Source organism: Gorilla gorilla, chromosome 4 (assembly GCF_029281585.2).
Source record: "Gorilla gorilla gorilla isolate KB3781 chromosome 4, NHGRI_mGorGor1-v2.1_pri, whole genome shotgun sequence".
NCBI classification, from domain to species: domain Eukaryota; kingdom Metazoa; phylum Chordata; class Mammalia; order Primates; family Hominidae; genus Gorilla; species Gorilla gorilla.
In genome coordinates, this window is record NC_073228.2 from 146,743,608 (window position 1) to 146,764,777 (window position 21,170).

The window sequence follows — 21,170 nt, forward strand, 5'->3', positions numbered from 1 at the left end:
GAGACATTATTGTATTCATCACCTATATCAATGCGCAGTTTCAGCTATGGTCAGTGCTGTGATGGAAGGAGAGGTACATTGTGCTTTGTGAACACGTTCTGGGGATTTTTGTTCTGGTCCAGGAAGATTTTCTTGGAGAAGTGATGACCAACCCAAGATCATAGAAGCTCAGAGTTAGGAGGAGACCATCTTCTTCTACTCTTATCAAACCTGCAAATTAAAACAATGTCAACACTCGTTTATCTACCATGGACTGATGCAGTGCCATCATGATCCACCCGTACTAAAGATGGTTGGGTCCAAGTCTAACATGGTATACGAATGTAAGCTGCATGAGGCTTTGTCCTGGAAAGGTTTATAGTCACCCTTCCACTGCCCATGGTCATGAGCACTCAGATTTGAGAAGATGAAATGATTGCTCCTGTTTACATGTCATGTATGTTCTGGGAGGAGTAGAGCTCCCATTCTGGCCTCATCTTGATAGTCTGTGTGTTCCCACTAGGGAGAAGATGAATCAGTTACCCTCAAATCCTGCACACGGCGGAAAACAGACTCCATTGAGAAGAGGTTTTGCTTTGATGTGGAAGCAGTAGACAGGTGAGTAGCTAGCATGCTTTTCTCAGGAGCAAATAGAGCTGAATTTCTATATCTTACTTTTTCTTTCCAGTCAAACCTTTTCTGCTTTTTTTCCCTTCTTCCCCTCCCTCCTTCCTTTCCTTCTCCCCCTCCCTCCTTCCTTTCCTTCTCCATCCATTCATCTATGTCCAGGGTGCTGGATCCAGGCTATTGCTGATTTGCGAGAATCATTAGAGCCTCCCTATCTTTTGGGTTCAGCACTGAATCACTGGCTTGGTTTTGTTTTACTTTAATATTAGTGCTTTCATGCTCAGAAATGTGTGTTATATCTCCAGGAGATTGAGTAGTAGACTTTTAAAGAAAACTATTTAGCATGATTGTATCAGCTATTTGAATTTTTTTTAACTGAAAAAGTTAGTATAATGATTCGAAAGGCATTGAAATGGAAGAAATTTTTCTCAAATAAAAAAACAGCTTTTAGTTACATTTCACCTACCAATGTGTGTGCGTGCCCAGGAAAGACACCAAACCACTTGTGAAATCACAGTTTTTTGGAGAGAGAGCCGTGTGTTGTATTCCTCGAGATTTATAGAGTCTCTCATTAAGTTGTACCATTTCATGGTGTTAAGCTAGTTTGACAACATTCCAATTCTTTGAGACACTTTACTTGGCAACAGGTTAATTTTTTCAATGAAACCCACGTGTTAAGCTTATTTGAGCTGCCTGTTCAAGATCAGGAATGCTAGCACCAAGATCCTCAAATCTCAGCATGATACTCCGTATAATGCCATTTAATCTCTTCCTTTTATTAAAAAAAATTATACCATTTCATCAAGCCAGTACTCACCCCTCCCTGGGAAGTTCATCTGTGGCCACCTTTCCCTGGCTCTATGGCATCCTGAGACTGAGTACTGCCTGGGGTTGCACTGCCTTCTTCTGGCAGTTGTCTACTCTGCACTGCAGGCTGCTGGGGCTGCTGGAGGCTGTTAGGCCTCCCATGGAGACAGCGTGCCCTCTTAGCCTTTATCAGAAATTCGTGGAAACTAACTGCATCTCTTAAGCAATTTGGTCATTACACCTTTGGCTGTCAAGCCAGACAACCTGGGTTCAAATTTTGACTTTGCTGCTTAGTAGCCGTGTGACTTTGAGCAAATTATTTAATCTTTCGGAACCTTGATTTTCTCACCTGGAAAATGAAGTTCCCAGGATGGTTATAAGGATTCAAGGAAATAATGCATGTAAAATGCTTGGCAGAGGGGCAGATAATAAGTGCTCAACAAGTATTAGCTGTTACTCTTTTTTGCTAATAGCTTATCCTGCGTGCTCCTCAGACTTGGTATTTCACTTCTAAACACAGAGAGGTACATATCCTTTACTGTGTGTAGAGGTGTGAGAGGGGAAGGTAAAGAAGAATAGCATGGGTGTGGGGTCGGAGGATAGGTTGAATTGGGGTAGCAAAGGGGAATTGCAAACAGCCTTCCCCAAACCAAATTTGGTTATTACTGGTTTTAAACAAAACCTAAACCTTGGTGCTTTAAGCATCTCACTTCTCTTTTCTAAGCATGTGATTGAAGGGAATTCATATTACTGGCATCCTTGAAGGAGGTTCAGAAGATCTGTTTGCATGGAAGTACAGCCACCTGTGATGCTCATCAAATGCACAGTTCCTAGAGATAACTGTCTGCTGCAGAGCTGCTTTGAAGAGGGCATGCTTTGTGTTGCAGCTCTCTGTCAGATTGAAAACAAGCCCAAATTTGCTTTCTGAAGCTGAATTATTTTTGTGTTTTCATCTTCAGAAGTTTCCCGAGAAGTTGTGGAGAGTGGCTTTTTAGGCAATTAAAGCTCGCTGTGGCACCTCCATCTTATTTCCACCCTTGCCAGCACTTCCTAGCACCTTCCCTCCTTTATGACTCCCACAACAGCTGTGCATGTCCCAATCATAAGCAAAGAGCGAATGTGTCACATTCAGCATACTGAGTGGGCTTGCGAGTCGATTGCTCCTGAGTTTCTGTCCCTGGTTCCCTCTGCATGGCGTGGAGAGATTTCAGTCATGGTTCAGTTGAGGGGGCTGAATCTCCTCTTTTTTTTTTTTCTTTTTTGAGATGGAGTCTTGCTCTGTCACCCAGGCTGGAGTGCAGTAGCATGATCTCGGCTCACTGCAACCTCTGCCTCCCGGGTTCAAGTGATTCTCTTGCCTCAGCCTACCGAGTAGCTGGGACTACAGGCACTCGCCACCATGTCCGGCTAATTTTTTGTATTTTTAGTGGAGACCGAATTTCACCGTGTTGGCTAGGCTGGTCCTGAACTCCTGACCTCAAGTGATCCACCCACCTTGGCCTCCCAAAGTGCTGGGATTACAGGCATGAGCCACCACGCCTGGCCTGAATCTCCTCTTAATGAACAGGAGGTAAGTAGACCGTCCTAGGAAACACCTCCTCTCAGTTTTCTATATAGATCCCAAAGATTAGGTTACAATACAGCAGGATTTTCCTCCTTTCTCCTTTTTTGACCCCAGTGCCTTTCTGTTTTTTTCCCCTCAATGTTTAGAAGGGAGCCCGGGTAGAGAAGGAAAAGGCATTTTCATGCGCTGGGTAGCTGCATCCCTGGGAACTCTGCCCAGAATCCTTTTCTCTCGAAGACTCCTGTACTTTCCTTTTTCACCAGTGTCCTTTAGCGAGGAGGCGATTGCTGCTAGATGCCCTGCTGTCCTGCCCTCCACAGGTTCCCCAGCTCCACCTGCTGGACCAGAGAGGCAGAGGATCAAAATGCAAGTTTAGCACCTAGGAAATGTGGAAGTGAAAGAGGGGATGGTTATATTTAATCGCATAAGGGTTTAAGGTACTCCTGGAGTATGTTAACTGGAGAATACACAAACATTTATGTAGTGACTAGAAATGTTTTATTCTATCAAGATACAAATACATGTTGAAGTGTGAAGTATGTGACTTAGAATATGGGATATTGTGGATTTTTAAGATTGAATACATTTATCCTTTATACCTAACGCTGATATATCATGTTATTTTGTAACAAAAGCTGTAGCCTTTAGGAGGTGATATCCTAGGAGGTCGATATTGTGAGTTGATTACCGTACATCAACGTATTTTACTGTGGTGAAAACCACGTGCACTCAGTTACAGATTCCTGGTGCTTGTCCCACACCCACACAGTTCGACTTTCTGGGACTGAGACCCTGAAATCCATATTTTCAAGCTTTTTAGTTGTCCTTTATTCTTACTACTACTTGGTATGTTAAATACAATGTGTTTCACAATACAGTTTCATCAGAACACATGAAAACATTTTCCTAATTTGAAAAATCGCAACAAGCAACTACAGCAAAACAAAACAAAACAAAATTCAGGCTCCTCTACTAAGGAGCTGAATGCTTACCTGTATGGAGGAGGAGAATGTAACTACTAGGAAAGGTGACTTCTAGTCTCTGAGACAGATTACTTGACCAGGCAAAAGGCAAAAACAACCACCACAATAAAACCCCTGCCTTTTTAAAGGATGTGAAAATGGAGGAGGAGTGAGGCAACTGGTAGTATCAGAGCATTTCCTATAAGCCGAACACTTTCATCCTTGTGTTGTGTCATCCTCACTACAACCCAGGGGGGTAGGTCCTCCATTATTCCCATACTGCTGAGGAATCTGCAGTGTAGGGTGGTGAGGCTGTTTACTCAGGGCTAAGGTGGGATTTGAACTGAGGTTCTCAGGAGCCTGTTCCAGGGCACATTGGTGCCTCAAGACTTTGGAATTTTTTTTTTTTTTTTTTAGATGGAGTCTTGCTCTGTTGCCCAGGCCGGAGTGCAGTGGCACGATCTCAGCTCACTGCAACCTCTGCCTCCTGGGTTCAAGCAATTCTCCTGCCTCAGCCTCCTGAGCAGCTGGGATTACAGGCATGCACCACCATGCCCAGCTAATTTTGTATTTTTAGTAGAGATGTGGTTTCGCCATGTTGACCAGGCTGGTCTTGAACTCCTGACCTCAGGTGATCCACCTGCCTCGGCCTCTCAAAGTGCTGGGATTACAGGCATGAGCCACCATACCTGGCCTAAACTTCAGATATTTTAGAAACATTTTCCAGTGATGAGCTCAGAGCTGTTGGTGGTTGCATTTCAGAGACACCGCAGTGTCCAGTTTTCAGGCTGTGAAATCTGGGAAGTGCTATTGGCACCCTGTCAGTTGCATTTGGCATTGTAAACTACAATGAAACTGTACAATATAAAGTACAATGAACTGAAGCAGCAAACTTGCCTCTCTTCTTATATCTACTCCTCTGTGACCTTCAGAAAGTCCTCCCGTGACTAAATTAAAAGAAGCAATGCAGATAGAGCACAGTGACAGGCACATGGCACTGAATAGGTGTTCCATGAATGGTTTTTTGGTTTCTGTACACCTTTTCTTCCATCTTTTATTTATTTGTTTAGAGGTGGGTGGGGTCTCCTCATGTTGCCTAGGCTGGAGTTGAACTCCTGGGCTCAAGCAATCTTCCCACCTCAGCTCTTGAGTAGTTGAGAAGATAGGTACACCACTGTCACTGTCCCTAGCTCCACCTTTTATTTTTAAGGTGACACTCTTTTTTTTTTTTAATCCAGGACAGCTAGCATGAGTAGGAGATATCCTAGCAGTAGTATCACTTGTCAGCTAATTGTTTTCATTGTATCACAATACATTGCTGTCAGTTTGTTAATCCTCAAATCCCTGACACATAAGTCCTACAGAAAACTGTTGTGGTTCTTTGACCAATGAATGAACTGAAAATCAAATTAAGTGTTAATCCAGGTCAATGGGATTTAGATCTAGGGTTCTTGAACTTTATGTGTCAAGGATCCATTTTATTTTATTTTATATTTTATTTTATTTTATTTATTTTATTTTTGAGACAGGGTCTTGCTCTGTCACCCAGGCTGGAGTGCAGTGGTGTGATCTTGGCTCACTGCACCATCTGCCTCCCGGGTTCAAGCGATTCTCCTACCTCATCCTCCTGAGTAGCTGGGACCACAGGCGTGCACCACCCCGTCTGGCTAATTTTTCTATTTGTAGTAGAGACGGGGTTTCACCATGTTGGCCAGGCTGGTATCAATCTCCTGACCTCAGGTGATCCGCCTGCCTCGGCCTCCCAAAGTGCTGGGATTACAGGCGTGAGCCACCGTGCCTGGCCGAGGATCCTTTTTTAAAACCAAATACATTTCTAGAAATCTACTTTTAATTCTTATATATCTAAGTTCTTTTACCTTTGATATCTAAAAAGTAGACCTATACTCTCATCTCTGTGTCCACACCCTTTCGTATTGGCTTCTACATGATTTCAGAGGCCACATCTCCTCTAATTTCTTTTCTCTAGTGCCTTCCTTTTTTTCAGAACTAGTTTTGGAGGGGGGGAAGTTCAAACCTGAACTACTGAGGACCCTAGGATTACATGGAGCAAATGTTTCACAGACTAATATTAGCTCTTCATATCTCTGCTTTCCCTCAAAAAGATTTCATTGTTCCTAACATCGAAAAGCTAAAATTAGTAGAAATTCTTTGTATTTCTTCAATCTCAAACCGAAAACTTGCTTGGATCAAGGTATCATGTCAGTCCAATCAATATAATGATTCTTTGAAGGTTCCTTCTGATTTCTTTTGAAATTCAGTTTAAAGACTCCAGCATTAATAATATGATATGGCTTTAAATAAATGTAACTTGTAGTAGTTGTGTGGTATGGCCACAACATGCTCCGAAGGATAATTTTAAAAAATTTCCTAGCAGATACTAGTTATAGATTAAATTGTGTCCCTGCCAAAATCATATGCTGAAGTCCTAATCCCCAGTATCTGAAAATGTTGCCTTATTTGGAGATTACTTGATAGAGATAATCAAGTTAAAATGAGGTCATTAGGGTGGGCCTTAATGCGATATTACCATTGTCCTTGTAAAAAGGGGAAATTTGGACCCAGAGATGGACATGTACACGAGAAGATACCGTGTTAACATGAAGGCAGAAGTCGAGGTGATGCACCTACAAGCCAATGAACACCAAAGGTTGGCAGCAGAGCACCAGAAGCTAGAGGAGAGGCATGGAGCAGATTCTTCCTCACAGACCTCAGGAGGAACCCTTGATCTTGAACTTTTAGCCTCTAGACCTGTGAAGCAATAAATTTCTGTTGATTAAGCCAGCCAGTTTGTGGCACTTTGTTACGGCAGCCCCAGGAAATGAACACAGTGTTGAATAGGGAGGGCCTTTCTCAATGAAGCAGCACTCATGCACCCAGCAGCCTTTAAATGGATAACTCAACACCTACTGCTTGAACAATCCCATTGCCAAGGAACCCCACTTCACAAAGCAGCCCATTCACATAAATTACCTTCTTCCTTTCTTTTCTTTTATTTTTTTACATGATAGCCTAAGCTTTCATTAGCTTTTTAAAAATCACCCTTTTTTGGCCTAGCGTGATGACTAATGCCTGTAATCCCAGCATTTTGGGAGGCCGAGGCAAGTGGATCATTTGAGCTCAGGAGTTGAAGACCAGCCTGGCCAACATGGCAAGACCTTGTCTTTACTAAAAATATAGAAAAAAATTAGCCGAGCGTGGTGGTGGGCACCTGTAATTCCAGCTATTCAGGAGGCTGAGGCAGAAGAATTTGCTTGAACCCAGGAGATGGAAGTTGCAGTGAGCTGAGATCGCGCCACCACACTCCAGCCTGGGTGACAGAGGGAGACTCCATCTCAGTAAAATAAAATAAAAATCACTTTTTTTTTATTCTTTAATGAAGCAGCATTCTTGGGTGCTTTTGTATTACTTTGCCATGGCACCAAGCATTTGAAGGTTTATAATTTATATTGATTAATTGAATAAAGACTAGATTGATCATTGCAAAGTGTGTCAACTCTTTGAGAGGATTTAGTGTAAAATTTCTGGGTTAAAAAATGGGACATGATTTCAAAGCAGCCATTAGTGGTAGCAGGATGTGAATCGGTAGTACTTGCTCATGTCTGTGTTCTGTCACTTTGAATAATTAACTCTGTCATGCAGTGTCTTAAGGAAATTCATGAGCAAATATAGTGAAAATATTTGTTTAGGCTAAAGAATCATGGTACTAGTCATTTGCCAGCATCCCTGGATTTATTTTTAAGAAATTTCTCACAGATGTAAGTGACAGGTGGATATTTTCTCTCAAGTGTTTTCCAGGAGGGCCTAGTAAACCATGTGAAAAATAATAAAACTTTTTCTGATTCCCTGAATCAATAAAGTCTCTGGAGGGGCAGTGTTTACACTGGGGAAGGGAAATGATTACCTTTTTCTGGGGTTAGCTGACTCTCACCAATGTCCATACATTTGAAAATGCTGTGTGTTAAGTGCCCCTTTCCCAGCATTGGTACTCTCTAGAGGTGGGCAGCAAGGATAGCTTCTTAGAGATGGCAAGGATATTTAGTGCTGGAGTTGTAATAAGGGATAAGGCAAGAATAAACTTGTCTTCATGGAGCTTACCTTTGAGTTTGGAATGCTCATATATATTCAAGCAGCGAAGGTATAAACACCAGGATGTTGAGTGTTCCAGAAAACCTAGAGGGCCAGAATACTGGGGGGAAAGTAACAAAACAAGAGGACTTTACCCTTCCATTCTTACAGAGGACGATGGCATGACTGGAATACGCTGAATTCATTCCCTCCCTCCTTCCTTCCTTATTTTATTGAGCATTACTACATGCTAGAGACTACTGGCAGTGGAGATATAAAGTTTACAAATCTATAGGACTTTCTTAACAGACCTCATCTGATTTTCTTTCATACTAATTCCAAAGTCCTTGTTTTGCAAGCTTTCCATGAATAGGTAAAGGGCGGTAGCTCTCCTCTGATCTAGTCCCAACCTAGCATTTCACATCCATTGTCAACTCTATTCTTCTTCTTCCCAGGTAACCTGCATTTGCACAGTAATAAGCTTTTCTTTGTATTGGTTGGTTAGGTGTTTAATTAGGTATGTTTTATATACCTCTGTTCAATTCTAAATATCTGTCTCAGGTGATTTGCTTCCAGAGGCAGAAAAACATTTTATGCAGCTTTTAATACAGTAATATGTGCATATGGCTGTTCAATTTTATTTTTTATGGTGACATAATTTTGACATGGATTAATTATTTTCTTTGAGGCCGTGGTAAACTATTGTGTAAGAGACTAGAGGAGCTTAATCAAGTTAGTTGCTATTTAAACTAAAATTGTAGCAGGTGCCCATGTAACCTGCATTTGTGTATTGTTAGGGAAAAGACCCAGGAAAATTGAAGATTGGTGAAAGTCAGAATAGTGGAGGCCAGAAAGATTTTTGAAAGATCTGAAGAATCTACTGGAACCCTCAGCACCCTCATTTCAAATATGTTTGTATGGCAGGCTGCATGATGCAGGTAAAAAAGACAAGAGCATTCCTAAATTTGAATTTGGGCTCTGTTCCTTACTAGCTGTGTGACTCTGGGTAAGTGGTTTAACCACATCTGTAAGATGGGGTGAATTACCACTACATTGCAGGATTTTTTCTGAAGGTGGAACACACTAATATTCCCCTCTGATGGAGTCCTATGTGTGAAAACATGGCTGTTGAATTTTTTTCTATACCCTAAAACCTGGGACTTTATTGTTGTGATGGTGAACCTTAGCTTTGGTGGATATTCCTGTGAGCCTGCTTTTTGTCTTAATGGTGCTCCTTTTCCTGTAGTGTCACGAGTTTTCAAGTTATCTGTAAGCTGAGAGGAAATACAGGTGCATTCAGGTTATATGTGCAAAGGGCCTGCTAGGGTAAGATTCCATTTTCAAACTGTGTATGTGATAACCTGTTATTGATACATGCTTCATATAAAGTTTTATGCCCTCTCTTTCCAATTTATGGCCTCAAGAAGAAACTGTATTAATTTTAAATTAAAATAATATTGTTTCTTCTAGCTTGGTAAGAGGTGTGTGTGCATGCATTTGTGTGTTTTTGTGAAATTGTGTGACTGAGATTATGTGTTTTCCAAAAAGGATCGTCTTATGTAACAGACTTTGTTTCAACATTCAACCTCTAGATGGCAGTTTTGTGTATGTATTAGTAACTATTAGAAGGTCCAGTTGAAAATCAGCTGTCCTATATACACCTTGTATACATTGACAGAAGAGTGTGTGTGTGTGTGTGTGTGTGTTTTCTGTAGAAAAAAAATTCATGAGAGTATTATTCCTTAAAGGAAGAATAGTATCCTAAATGACTCATTCATTCTCTAGAAATTCCTTCCTCCCACCCTTTCATCACAAATCATTCATACCCACTTTCTTGCAAAAACAAACATGCTCAGTTAGTTGGACCTCTGTTTAAACGTTACCCTTTACCTGGCTCTTTGAACTAAAGTGCCAGGCCCTTTGCTTTAGGAATGGCTTATTTAGGATGGTGCAGAAAAGATGAGTGATTTCACCGTCCTGTGTGTGCTGAGAACCTGGCAGTCCTACTTCTCCCTCCTGGTGCAACGTGCCTTTATCTTTTGCAACACATGAATCCATTTTTCCTGGTTTCAAACTTCCCCTCCCTCCCCTTCTCACCCCTTGTTTGAAATAATATTTTATTTTGCCTTCCTGCTGGTTGGATTAGAGTGCTGGTGCCAATGCCATGACATTTCAGGCAGGAAATGGCGTTTTCCTTCCTCAGAGGGTGTTATATGACTCTGACTTCCATGACTTGAGTTGGGAGAAGATACCATAGTTTCTGAATTGCTTTTTGGCTGTTCTGTAAAATAAGTTAGTGGAGAAGTTCTTGGAGTCTTAGAATTCATGTAGTTTGAACTTGTCATGGAGTTTTTTTTTTCTTTTAATTAAATGAGAGCATGCCTGTTTGCTGTTTGATTCTGGTTTAACAAAGAATGGGATATGGTGGTTAATGGACTTGATTGGGAGGGTGATTGAGGCAACCCTATTTTTACTCTTTAGTCTGCCTGGTGAAATACAGAGTTTTATTGGTTTAGTATACCAGTTTATTTACCAATTTCTAAATATAAAATGAGTTTGTCTTTTTAAAATCAAAACCGAAAATTAGCTATTACGTAATTCTGGATAGAAGAAACAGTTCAACCGGTACATTCCACTTACGTACATTTTTGTTGATTGTGAGATAGAATAGTAAAAATGAAAAAAAATACATGAAACAGAAGCTATATTTTCATAGTTTGTTATCAATAGTAGTAACAGGTATTTGCATTCTCCTTGAGTCTCACTCATCCCATCAATGAATAATGCCTTGTCCTTGTGCAGTGTGTTAACATTTGCTTGCTTCTATGTCCCTGATACCTAGCATGATGACTGGCACATAATAGGAACTCAGTCAATATCTGTTGCATTTAAGAGCCATGCAATTTAATATGCCAAAGATGTCTTTGGGCTTCTCGATGTTTTACGACTTCAGTCTCTCATAAAAATGTAAGAACTTATCTGATGTGGTTGGTGATACCTACTTTTTAGACTATTATTATTGCTATGATCCTAATTATTTTAGGAACATTCCTCTAAAAATACTAAGGTTGCAGGCTTTAATAGGTTATGATTCATTCATTTATTAGGATCAGATCCTTTTTTTTTTTTTTTTTTTTTTTGATACGGAGTCCTGCTCTGTCGCCCAGGCTGGAGTGCAGTGGCGCAGTCTCCGCTCACTGCAAGCTCCGCCCCTCGGGTTCATGCCGTTCTCCTGCCTCAGCCTCCCAAGTAGCTGGGACTACAGGTGCCTGCCACCGCACCTGGCTAATTTTTTTTGTATTTTTAGTAGAGACAGGGTTTCACCGTGTTAGCCAGGATGGTCTCGATCTCCTGACCTCGTGATCCACCCGCCTCGGCCTCCCAAAGTGCTGAGAGGATCAGATCCTTTCTAAATAATTGATTAGAAGCTACTTCCAAAAACTTCTTAGAGGGTTGACCCTTGCTTCCTCCCTCCTTCCTCTTTCCAACTCTCCCTCCCTCCCTCCCTCCTTCCTTCCTTTCTTCTTCTCCTTAAGATGCTAGTCTTTCTGGATCCCAGGACATGTATGCTACATGCACAGGGGGGCAGTACAACATTGTCATTAAAGCATGGGCTTTGCTTTAGATTCAGGCACACCTGGGTTCAAGTGCAGGCTTTGGCACTTACTAGTGGTGTGACATTATGCAAGTAATTTGTGTGAGTCTCAGTCTTTTCACTTTTAAAAAAAGAAATAATGGTTGTGTGTACTTCATACAGTTATTGTGAAGAATGAATGATAATACAAGTAAAGTCCTTAGCACGGTGGTTAGCATATAATAAACACTCAGTAAATCTACCTGTGGTTTGGGGGCTGCCAGTTGCAGCATCTTCTGGTTTCTTACTTCCTCTGTCTCTCACCTGTACCACACCCAGATTATCATGGCATATTATTAATTCTTCCCATGCACAAAGGTCTTGCAGAAGGACCTCAATGGTTTATTACATCAGAGCACGCATAGTAGTGCAGATTCATACGTTCTGTCTCCAAATAGTAGATTACCATTGCCTTTCAGTGATGGCACTGTGTCCTTGAGTATTGGAAGAAAAAGGGAAGTAGCCCAAGTTCCTCCTTTGTGGATGACCTGGAGATACTCTCCTGAGTTTGACTGTAAGGTGAATCAAGAATATAGACAGACATCCTTCATTGTTGGTCTTAATGCATGAGATGGATGACTTTATAACATGCAGTGATGACCTAGGGTGAAGCTCAGATAGATTCAGAGGAAGACACAGACAACAGAAGTTGCAAACTGGTGGTCCACAGACATGCTTGGTTTGGCTTGAATAGTGTTTGAGGCAACAGTTTAAAACTGAAAAAATCTTTAACTGCTGATCATGCCTTCCCACATGCCAGCTACCGGTTGAGCTGAATGACAGATATTTCCTTTAGGTGGGGTGTGTGCTCTCTGTTCTGCCACAGTCCCCACCATGCCCTGTTGCCCACCTCCCCCATGAAGACGAGTGACAGCTTTTTTGCTTTGCACTTGCACTGTTGTTTTTCCCACAGAGGGGAGATAATTCTTTGTTCTTTGTTTCTATCTGAAAGTAAAACTGCAAAAGAAAAAACCAAGAGCAACATAAGACCAAGTCTATTTTCCTTGGATTAAAGAATTTCTTATCCAGTTTCCCTAATTTTTCTTACTTACCGAGTCTCCGTAGACATTTGGGTCTGTAATCTCATAAACAGACATGAAAAAGGTGTCATTCTCCAAGATTATTCTATGTGGCTTTGGCCATATCTTTGTGTAAATGAAGCTCTTCTGAACCCGAACCATTGCATTGTCCAGGAACTGTTAGGAATTCATTTTCCCAGTAGCACTTTAGAAACAAAGGACCACTTCCCCTCCCTGGCACTTGCAAAACTCTTCTTGCAAGTGGATGGCAGCTCATGCTCCATTCCTTATCATTCCCCTTTGTCTCCTAAATAAGCATAAGGGGCAGGTTTCAGACACAGGCTTTGAGACTGTGTGTTCCTGTGGGTGCCTCAGCTCTTCTACTTTGAATTTGACCCTTAAATATACAGTAGTGTGGATGGAAGCTGGGGAATGAACTCTTGCCAACAGAAGATTTATAGTCTTATGAATGAATAAATTCTAGATCTTTGGAGGTTGATTTAGAAAGAACGGTACTGTTAAATTCTGAGTATTTTTGTTTCAGTGGGGTGGAGTTAGTAATAGCTTTTCCTTGTCCAATAGGAAGTGGGTAAATTGCCAAACCACTGAGATCACTATTGTTGACTCAGATTCAGGAGTAAGATTAGTGTAGGAAAGCTGTCGAGTAACCCTGGAATTGGGGCTGGTTGTGATTCTGTTTGCTCTTGGCTGGTGAGCAGGCTATGAGTTGATATAGCCAGTGGTCCCAGGATCCTGAATGTGTTGCTAAACCATATACTGCTTTCCATGGGCTGTTTTTAGGGGCCAGGGTTGGAGGAGATATGGTGTTGGGTAGCAACTTGCCCTGTAATAGATGGAGAGCTGTTTTCTCCATGGCTCCTGCAGTGTAAGAGGTGAGGTGCCAGCTTAGAGAAAATTCCAGATCCTCGTTCATGATTCTTAAGCAGATCCAGATTCTTAAGCAGATCCAGATTCTTAAGCAGATATAGCACTAAGGACATATTCAGAGTGAAAAGGAAGTGCTGTATTTTAAGTGGATTCTTAGGGTTGGGCTCTACAGAGGATTTTTAAGTCATTTGCTCCTTCTCTCATCTGGCGGGTGGAGGGAGCTCCTTGGCAGATTTTTTAGAATTTGCCAAAGACCGCTTCTCTGTTCTTATTAGTTATCAGATGTTAATTTTAAAAGGGAGTGGTAGGCCACTTTGTTGCGTTACTCAGGAGGAAAAAGGAAATGGCCATTATGTCAGTGCAGGTGTGTCCCTTCAGCCCTCAGCCCTGTGTGCTTTTTGGTAGAGGCATGAATTTCAGTGCTGTGTATGAGTGTGTTGGGAGTGGGAATCACACACGTCATTAGCACCTGTGGGTTGTTTCTTTTCCCTTTGAAACTATACACACCTGCCCTTCTGCAGCCGTAATTTTAACCCTACCCCATACTTACCATCCTGTTCCTGCTCACCCCACCTCTACCTGCCCCTGTGATTACAACTAATTTTTGGAGCATTCATCGTGTGCCTGACACTTTGAAATGCCGCATACACTTCTCATATAACCTTCCCAGCATGCCCTGAGGTGTAATCCTGGTAACGCTGGGAGACAAGTAATTGAACTGCTCTATGCTACTGTTCTTTAAAACATAGGTAATAAGAGTAGCACAGAATAGTTCAGTTGCTAGTCTGCCGTGGTTATACATCTAGGAAGCACTAGAATCAGGATAACTAGTGAGCCTAAGTTATTGATGAGAAGCCATAGCTCTTGGGTATTTAAAACGATTTTTTACTGAGGTGTAATCACAGTAAAATGCATGACTCCAAAGTCTGTATTTTAATAACTTGTTATACACACACAACTGTGTAACCACCCAGATGAAGATATAGAATGTTTCTGTCACTCCAGGAGATACCCTTGTGCCCCTTCTCAGTCATTGCCTATATCTCTTTTCAAAAAAAAAAAAAAAATCACTCTTCTGACTTCTGTTGCCATAAATGAGTTTTGCAAGTATTTGAACATCATAGAAGTGGAGTCACACAGTCACGTAATCTTTTGTGTCTGGTTTCTTTCCCTCATCATTATGTCTCTGAGATTCTTTCGTGTTGTTGCATTTAGCAGTAGTTGACTCTTCTTTTAAAAAATTGTTGTATGGTATGCCATTGTTCAAATATACAACAGTTTATCCATTTATCAATGGATATTTATTTGTTGTTGTTTTTGCAATTTTTGGCTATTCCAAATAAAACTGCAGGTATTCCTGAATGCATCTTTTGGTGGACATATGCACTCATTTCTCTTGAGTATATATGTAGAGGTAGAATTGCTAGGTCATAGGGCAGGTGTATGTTTAGTTCTAGCAGATATTGCCAAAGTAGTTCCATCAAGTTATTCTCCCACCAGCAATGTATGAGAGTCCCAGTTACTCTACATTCCATCAACTTATTCTCCCACCAGCAATGTATGAGAGTCCCAGTTACTCTACATTTTTTGCCAGTATTGGTTATTGGTGGCCTTCTAATGCCCTCTATTCAGGAGGGTACTTGTTATATCTCATTGTGGTTTTAATCACATTTCCCTCATAAGTAATCAGTTTGGGCTCTATTTCTTAGCCTTATTGGCCATTTGGATGTCCTCTTTTATGAAGTGCTTATTCAAGTATTTATTGTATTGGGTGGTTCATTTTTTCTTACTTACTTGTAGGCATTCTTTACATATTCTGGATATGATTCTTGCAGGAGATAGATATTACAGATATCTTCTCTCACTCTGGTTTGACTTTTAATTTTTTAAATAAAAGTAATTAAGTAATTAAATTCATCTTTTGATGAGTATAAGTTCTTCATTTTGGTGAAGTCCAATTTTTCAATATTTTTTCTTTATGATTAGGACTTTTTGTGTTTTTTTTTTTTAAAAAAAAAAAAACTAATTGCCTTTCCATCTCTTGAGTATTTTAAGACAGATAAAACATGGAGAACCACTTCTATAGAAAGTAAGCCCCAGTTATTCTGGACGCTATTGAATTCTTGTTTTGGATTAGCTCGTTGCCTAGAGTAGCGTTGTAAGCCCTCATATTTATGAAGCACTTTAGGTTTTTACAGAGCTCTTTATCATTCAATCTCATTTAATCCCGTGCAGGAGCTCACTAAGGTGTTTGCAGAAGTGCATGGCTGATTTTGACACCAGAGGACTTGGGTGGTCAACGTGAGCTCTCTGGCGGCTGCGGTGCCATCACATTTGCCATGGCATTATGCACAAGAGTTAAGGGTTGAAATGCCTGTGTTCACATCCTGGCTCTGTATCTTGCCAGCTCTGTGATTGTGGACGAGATACTTAACCTCTCTGAGCCTTGGTTTTCTCATCTGCTAAAGGGGAATAATAAGAATATACTTTTCTCATGATGTAGCTGTGAAGATTGGGTAAATTAATTTATATATAGTGCTTAGCACAGCAACTGGCATATACTGCTGGGTTATAATTATTACTGTTCTTTTATTGTAGAGGGTCTAATAGGCTCACAATTCTTTGTAGAGGTAAAAAGAGCTCTGATCATTTACTCTATTTCTCTTTCATTGTTTTATATGTTCCCTTCCTCATTCCATATTATCCTCCTTCTTTTTTTATTTTGAGACAGAGTCTCGCTCTGTCGCCGGGCTGGAGTGCAGTGGCATGATCTTGGCTCACTGCAGCCTCCGCCTCCCGGGTTCAAGCGATTTTCCTGCGTCAGCCTCCCGAGTAGCTGGGACTACAGGCGTGTGCTACCACGCCCAGCTAATTTTTGTATTTTTTAGTAGAGACAGGGTTTCACTATGTTGGCCAGGATTGTCTTGATCTCTTGACCTCGTGATCCGCCCACCTTGGCCTCCCAGAGTGCTGGGATTGATGTTAGTCACTGCGCCTGGCCTATCCTCCTACTTTTAATCTCTCTCTTCTCTGTCTCCCCCGCCCTGCCCATTTTTTGCTATGAAGAACCACATGCATTTCAAACATGAATTAAATTGACATCCTGTAAGAGAAGGTCTCAAAGTATGTTATTGTATAGGGACTGACATGGAAAGTGGAGGGTCATTGAGGGTTTTGCTTGTTTTATTTTGTTTTGAGGGATAGTTGTTAGTAGGGACATAAGGAAGGTAAATATGGAAAGAAAGTTATTGTTTTACTCCAGAATAAAGATAGTTCACCCTTTTTATCTTGGTTCTTGGAAATTCACATGCAAGACATGTGAATCCGTCCCCTACCCCACTTCCCCTGCAAAAGGGAACAAGACCACATGTGGAAAAGAACTTGTATTTTGATATTTCTTCTTGGAATGAAAACAAATCCTGTTGACTTTCCTGGTTACCAAGGCCAAGTGGCCCACCCTTCACAGCCTCTGAGGTTGTCGAACTTCCTCTGTGGCTCGGGGTGGAAATCTCACACTGTGTGCCATGAAGTTGATGTAATATATGTGAGCCCCTGAGACCTTGGTATGTAGACAGCCCTTGTGATCTCACTGTTTGCTGGTGAGCCACTAGCAGGAAACGAACTAGAGACGTGTTGGCTCCTTGACCTCACTGCAGAAAGGAGGGTAACTGCTCTCTAGGGCAGGGGGAACAGGAAGGAAAAGAGTGGGGATGGAGTGGACAGCCCAGGGTGTGGGCCTCAAACTTAACTCTGCATCAAGATCACCTGGGGAGTTCGTTAAAATCCAAGTTCCCAGGCACAGCCCAGTTCAGATTGAGTAGAGTGGGGTTGGGCTGGAATCTCCATGTTAAGGGAATGTCTGATTCTGAAGCAGGTGGTACAGGAGCAGCACCTACAGCAACACTCAAAGACCCAAAACTGGGGACTTGAGAGTTCTGCAATAGACAGTAGCTGCAGAGGCTTTTTAATTCAAAGCTATTAAGATGTCGTACTTGGTCTTTAGAGAAAGGTGGAAGGGTAGAATCAGTTCATTGTGCCCTCAAGCCACAGGGTCAGTTCTGTGGAGCCACCACTGTCAGCTGTCTGCAGATACCCACTGAGTCTGGCACACTGAATGGGCTGATGGTGGGAAGTGGGCACTTGGTTGGGTCTGAGAATGAGAATTTCTGAGAAGAGGAGGGAGAGTCCTGGAAGGTGCTCATGGAGAGAAGAGTTATTCCATCTTCTGAGTCATCTTTGTATTATGGTGCCAGTCCCAGTGTGACCTTCATGGGAATGACCATCCTCTTGGGATCAGTGTTCCACCATCATCAACACGCCCACCCATCTAGCTGCCCATGCCTCCCACCCACATACACCCCCACTCCCCTTTCTGTCTCTTGCTTGTTTTCTCACTCCCTTCTCTTGCTCGTTTGCATGCTTTCCCTCTGTCTCTCCTGACCCACACACATTTACACCCTCACACATTCACACCCCTACCCCATGTCCCTTGTATCCTCAACCTGTCTGTATTTACATGCCCATGGCTCTAAATTTTTAAGCAGATGTCAAGGAATGGTTAATGAAAAGAATCAAATGTGACTTTTAAATTATGTTAAACACAAATAGGTTTAGCATATTCGTTGGAACTATAGCTATAAGCCAGAAGCAGAGATGATGGGTGGGTGAGAATGACCAGGCTTGGGTGCTTATGGGGCCCAGGCTTGTGCTGCTCAGGGTGTTGCTCAGCCTGTGTGGTTTTAATACCATATTGTTGTATGATCATTAGCAGTGTTTGTGTACTCAGACAGGAATCGGACTTTAGTCCTTGCTCAGTGGACCTCTTCCTCCTTTTTAGGCTGTCTCAAATTTTAAAGACGATGGTTTTAACTAGCAATTCTTAACTTTTTGAGGGTTGCAGTTCTCTTTGAGAATCTGACAGACAATTTGAATTGTTTCTACAGAAAAATCCACATACATTTGAGGGAGAGGAGGAGGAGGTTTGGGGACACTGGGATCTATCTTCACCCTAAATGAAGAACTCCTGCTTTAATGGGCATAGAGGGCTTTCAGCCGCTTCTCCCAAGGTCGTTTTTTATGGCGCAGTCTCTTTTTCTTGTGGAGTACCATTTGTGATGGGAACTGAACAAAACCCATTTGATATTGTATGCATGTCTTCTGGAGGGCTTGTGCTCAGTTTTAGAGAGCAAGCAGATTTCAGTGAGTGAAATGATCTCATGCATGTAAAGCACTTAGCACCTGACATGATTAAGTATTCATTTTTAAAAAATACTGTGTACATTTAATCATAACTACCAAGATGATGACCACCATAAAACTTCTCCGTGTCTGAAGCAGTTTAGAAGCAGTGGACTAGATATTAGGAGACAAGTATGCCTCCAGGTTGGATGTTTTCTCCTCTTTTTTTTTATCTTGAGTCCAGTAATTCCATTCACTTCCACAAACATTTATTGCATTTCTACCGTGAGTAAAATACTCTGTTAAGCATTTTGAGGTCTAGAAATGAATAAGATTTCAAGGAATTGAACAACGTCTAAAGGAATCACTTAACTCCTCTGTGTCCCTTACCTGTAAAATAGGATCATGTCTTCTGTGTTTCTGCCTCTCTGAGGGAGATGGGCTGACTGAGAGGAATTTGGGCCGTCCTTTCTGAGAGTAGAAGGTGGCTTAGTAAAGCCGAGTGTTGTGCCCGTCTTTGTGTTGTTAACCCTAGCAACCACTGACTCTTTTGAGTGGATGTTTAAGATTTGCCTTCACCAATCTCTCTACATGTGGCACTGGTTTCATATCCATGTCCCTCCTTTCTCTGCAGGCCAGGGGTTATCACCATGCAAGCATTGTCGGAAGAGGACCGGAGGCTCTGGATGGAAGCCATGGATGGCCGGGAACCTGTAAGTAACAATTCAGGGAAGTAGAGCAAGAATGAAGGCCCTGAGTTCTTTGTTGCTTCCCTAGTGCAGTGATTTTTGCTGCTGTTCTAAAGCCTTGGGTTCTTGAAACCAATGTACCAGAGGTGGTTTTTTATTCCGAGGTTTATGTTTGTGGATATTGATATTGCTTCTGTATAGATGTAGTTCTTGAGCTTTGGCCTCTCTGTCCTAAGGCATGGCTTCTGCGTAGAATTACACCAGAACTCCCATCTTTTATCATTGACTTCTGGTTCAGCCTCCCATAGTAACTTACCTCCCCTTATAAGCAGCGGGACATTATCAGGGTGGATGGAGGGAGGTGAGCCTGGTAATATGATCCCTGCTGCCATTTCAGCGATGCTGGCCTCAGCTGGGTGATGTAATCTTGTAGTTGTTCTGCATCTTGTGACGTGTAAAATCCATAAGAGCCCTGGAATCATTGTAGTCATCTTATCTTAGTTCCAAGGATCTCAACTCCAGTGTTCAGCAAATCTCAAGGTTGCAGAAATTGTAAGAGTACAGTCTAACCATGTGCCACCAACAAAAGAGAAAAAGAATCTACAATGCCAGAGGGACAATAATTGATACTTACACAGGTACTGTCCAAAGGGAGGAAATGTGTGCAAGGAAGAAGTAGGCCATGGGCTCCATTGACTATAGAACTCTTTGCGTCAAGCTGGATAATGCCAGCTGATTTGTGTGTCTCTTTCTCAGCTTACCCTGGTGAGGTGGTCTGGCAACATAGATTATGTACCTTTCTACTCAGCCATGTTTTATACAAACATGGGATGTAGTCAACTAGGCGTAAAGAAATAGCTAGTATTGTATGACATTTAATAATATAGAGCAAGATCTCTTAAAGATTTAAATAACTGATGATTTAGGCACAGTTTGCTAAACTATAATTAAGCATTGTTTAATCTTAATTCTTCTCCTGGGCTAAAATATAAGATAGCTCTGATTATCTCTGAATACGTTGTTACCCATAGGAACCCTCAAAACCAGATACACATTTCTACCTTTGAGGCTTTATGGGCACAATAGCTATTTGATGTCAAAGGCCTTTGAAAGAAGCTTCCTAAGTAGGTCTTTCTTTTTGCTAGCATTATCTACCATTTGTTGAGCACATTTTTACATGTTAAGTACAGGATTGAGCACATTACATCTCTTAACCTGTTTATTTCTCTTAGCACTTAATGAAATAAGTGCTGTGATTCCATTTTATAGATGAGGAAACTGAAGCTTAGGGAGGTTAAATAACTTGCCCCAAGTAGCACAGATAGTAAATGGCTGTTTTAGTAGGGTACAGGCTACGTTGCTGTAACAGAGAGACTCCGAAGTACGGTGGCTTATGTAAGATAGATAAGTGTATTTCTCTCTTAGAGCCGAGAAGGGAGGAGTCCATGCCTAGTAGGGTCATTCTGCTATCCTCAGCCCATGGCTTCCCACATTACTCCAGTCATTGCCATTTTCCAGCCAGAAAATGAGGATGAAAGCATTTCGAAGGACCCAGAAGATGTACACGTCACTTCCATTGGCTCAAACATAATGGTACAGCCACATCTACCTGCAAAGCAGGCTGGGAAACCTAGGCTGTACATAGGCAGTCATGGGCCCTGCCAGGACCCTGGACATGTTATTACTTCAAAGAAGAAGAGGAGAAAGGATACTGTGAATAGTTGGCAGTCTCCATCC

At 41.7% G+C, this 21,170-nt stretch overlaps 1 protein-coding gene across 9 annotated transcripts in view; it reads left to right on the plus strand.

Annotated features, from left to right (window-relative positions):
• ARHGAP26 (Rho GTPase activating protein 26) overlaps nt 1-21,170 on the plus strand; it is a 458,221-nt gene that overhangs the window by 142,305 nt on the left and 294,746 nt on the right. For all 9 annotated transcript variants that reach the window (XM_063706839.1, XM_055389277.2, XM_063706842.1 and 6 more), the window contains exons 10-11: nt 503-597; nt 19,379-19,457. In XM_063706839.1, coding sequence (XP_063562909.1) covers nt 503-597; nt 19,379-19,457 — 174 coding nt within the window. The remainder of the gene's footprint in view (nt 1-502; nt 598-19,378; nt 19,458-21,170) is intronic.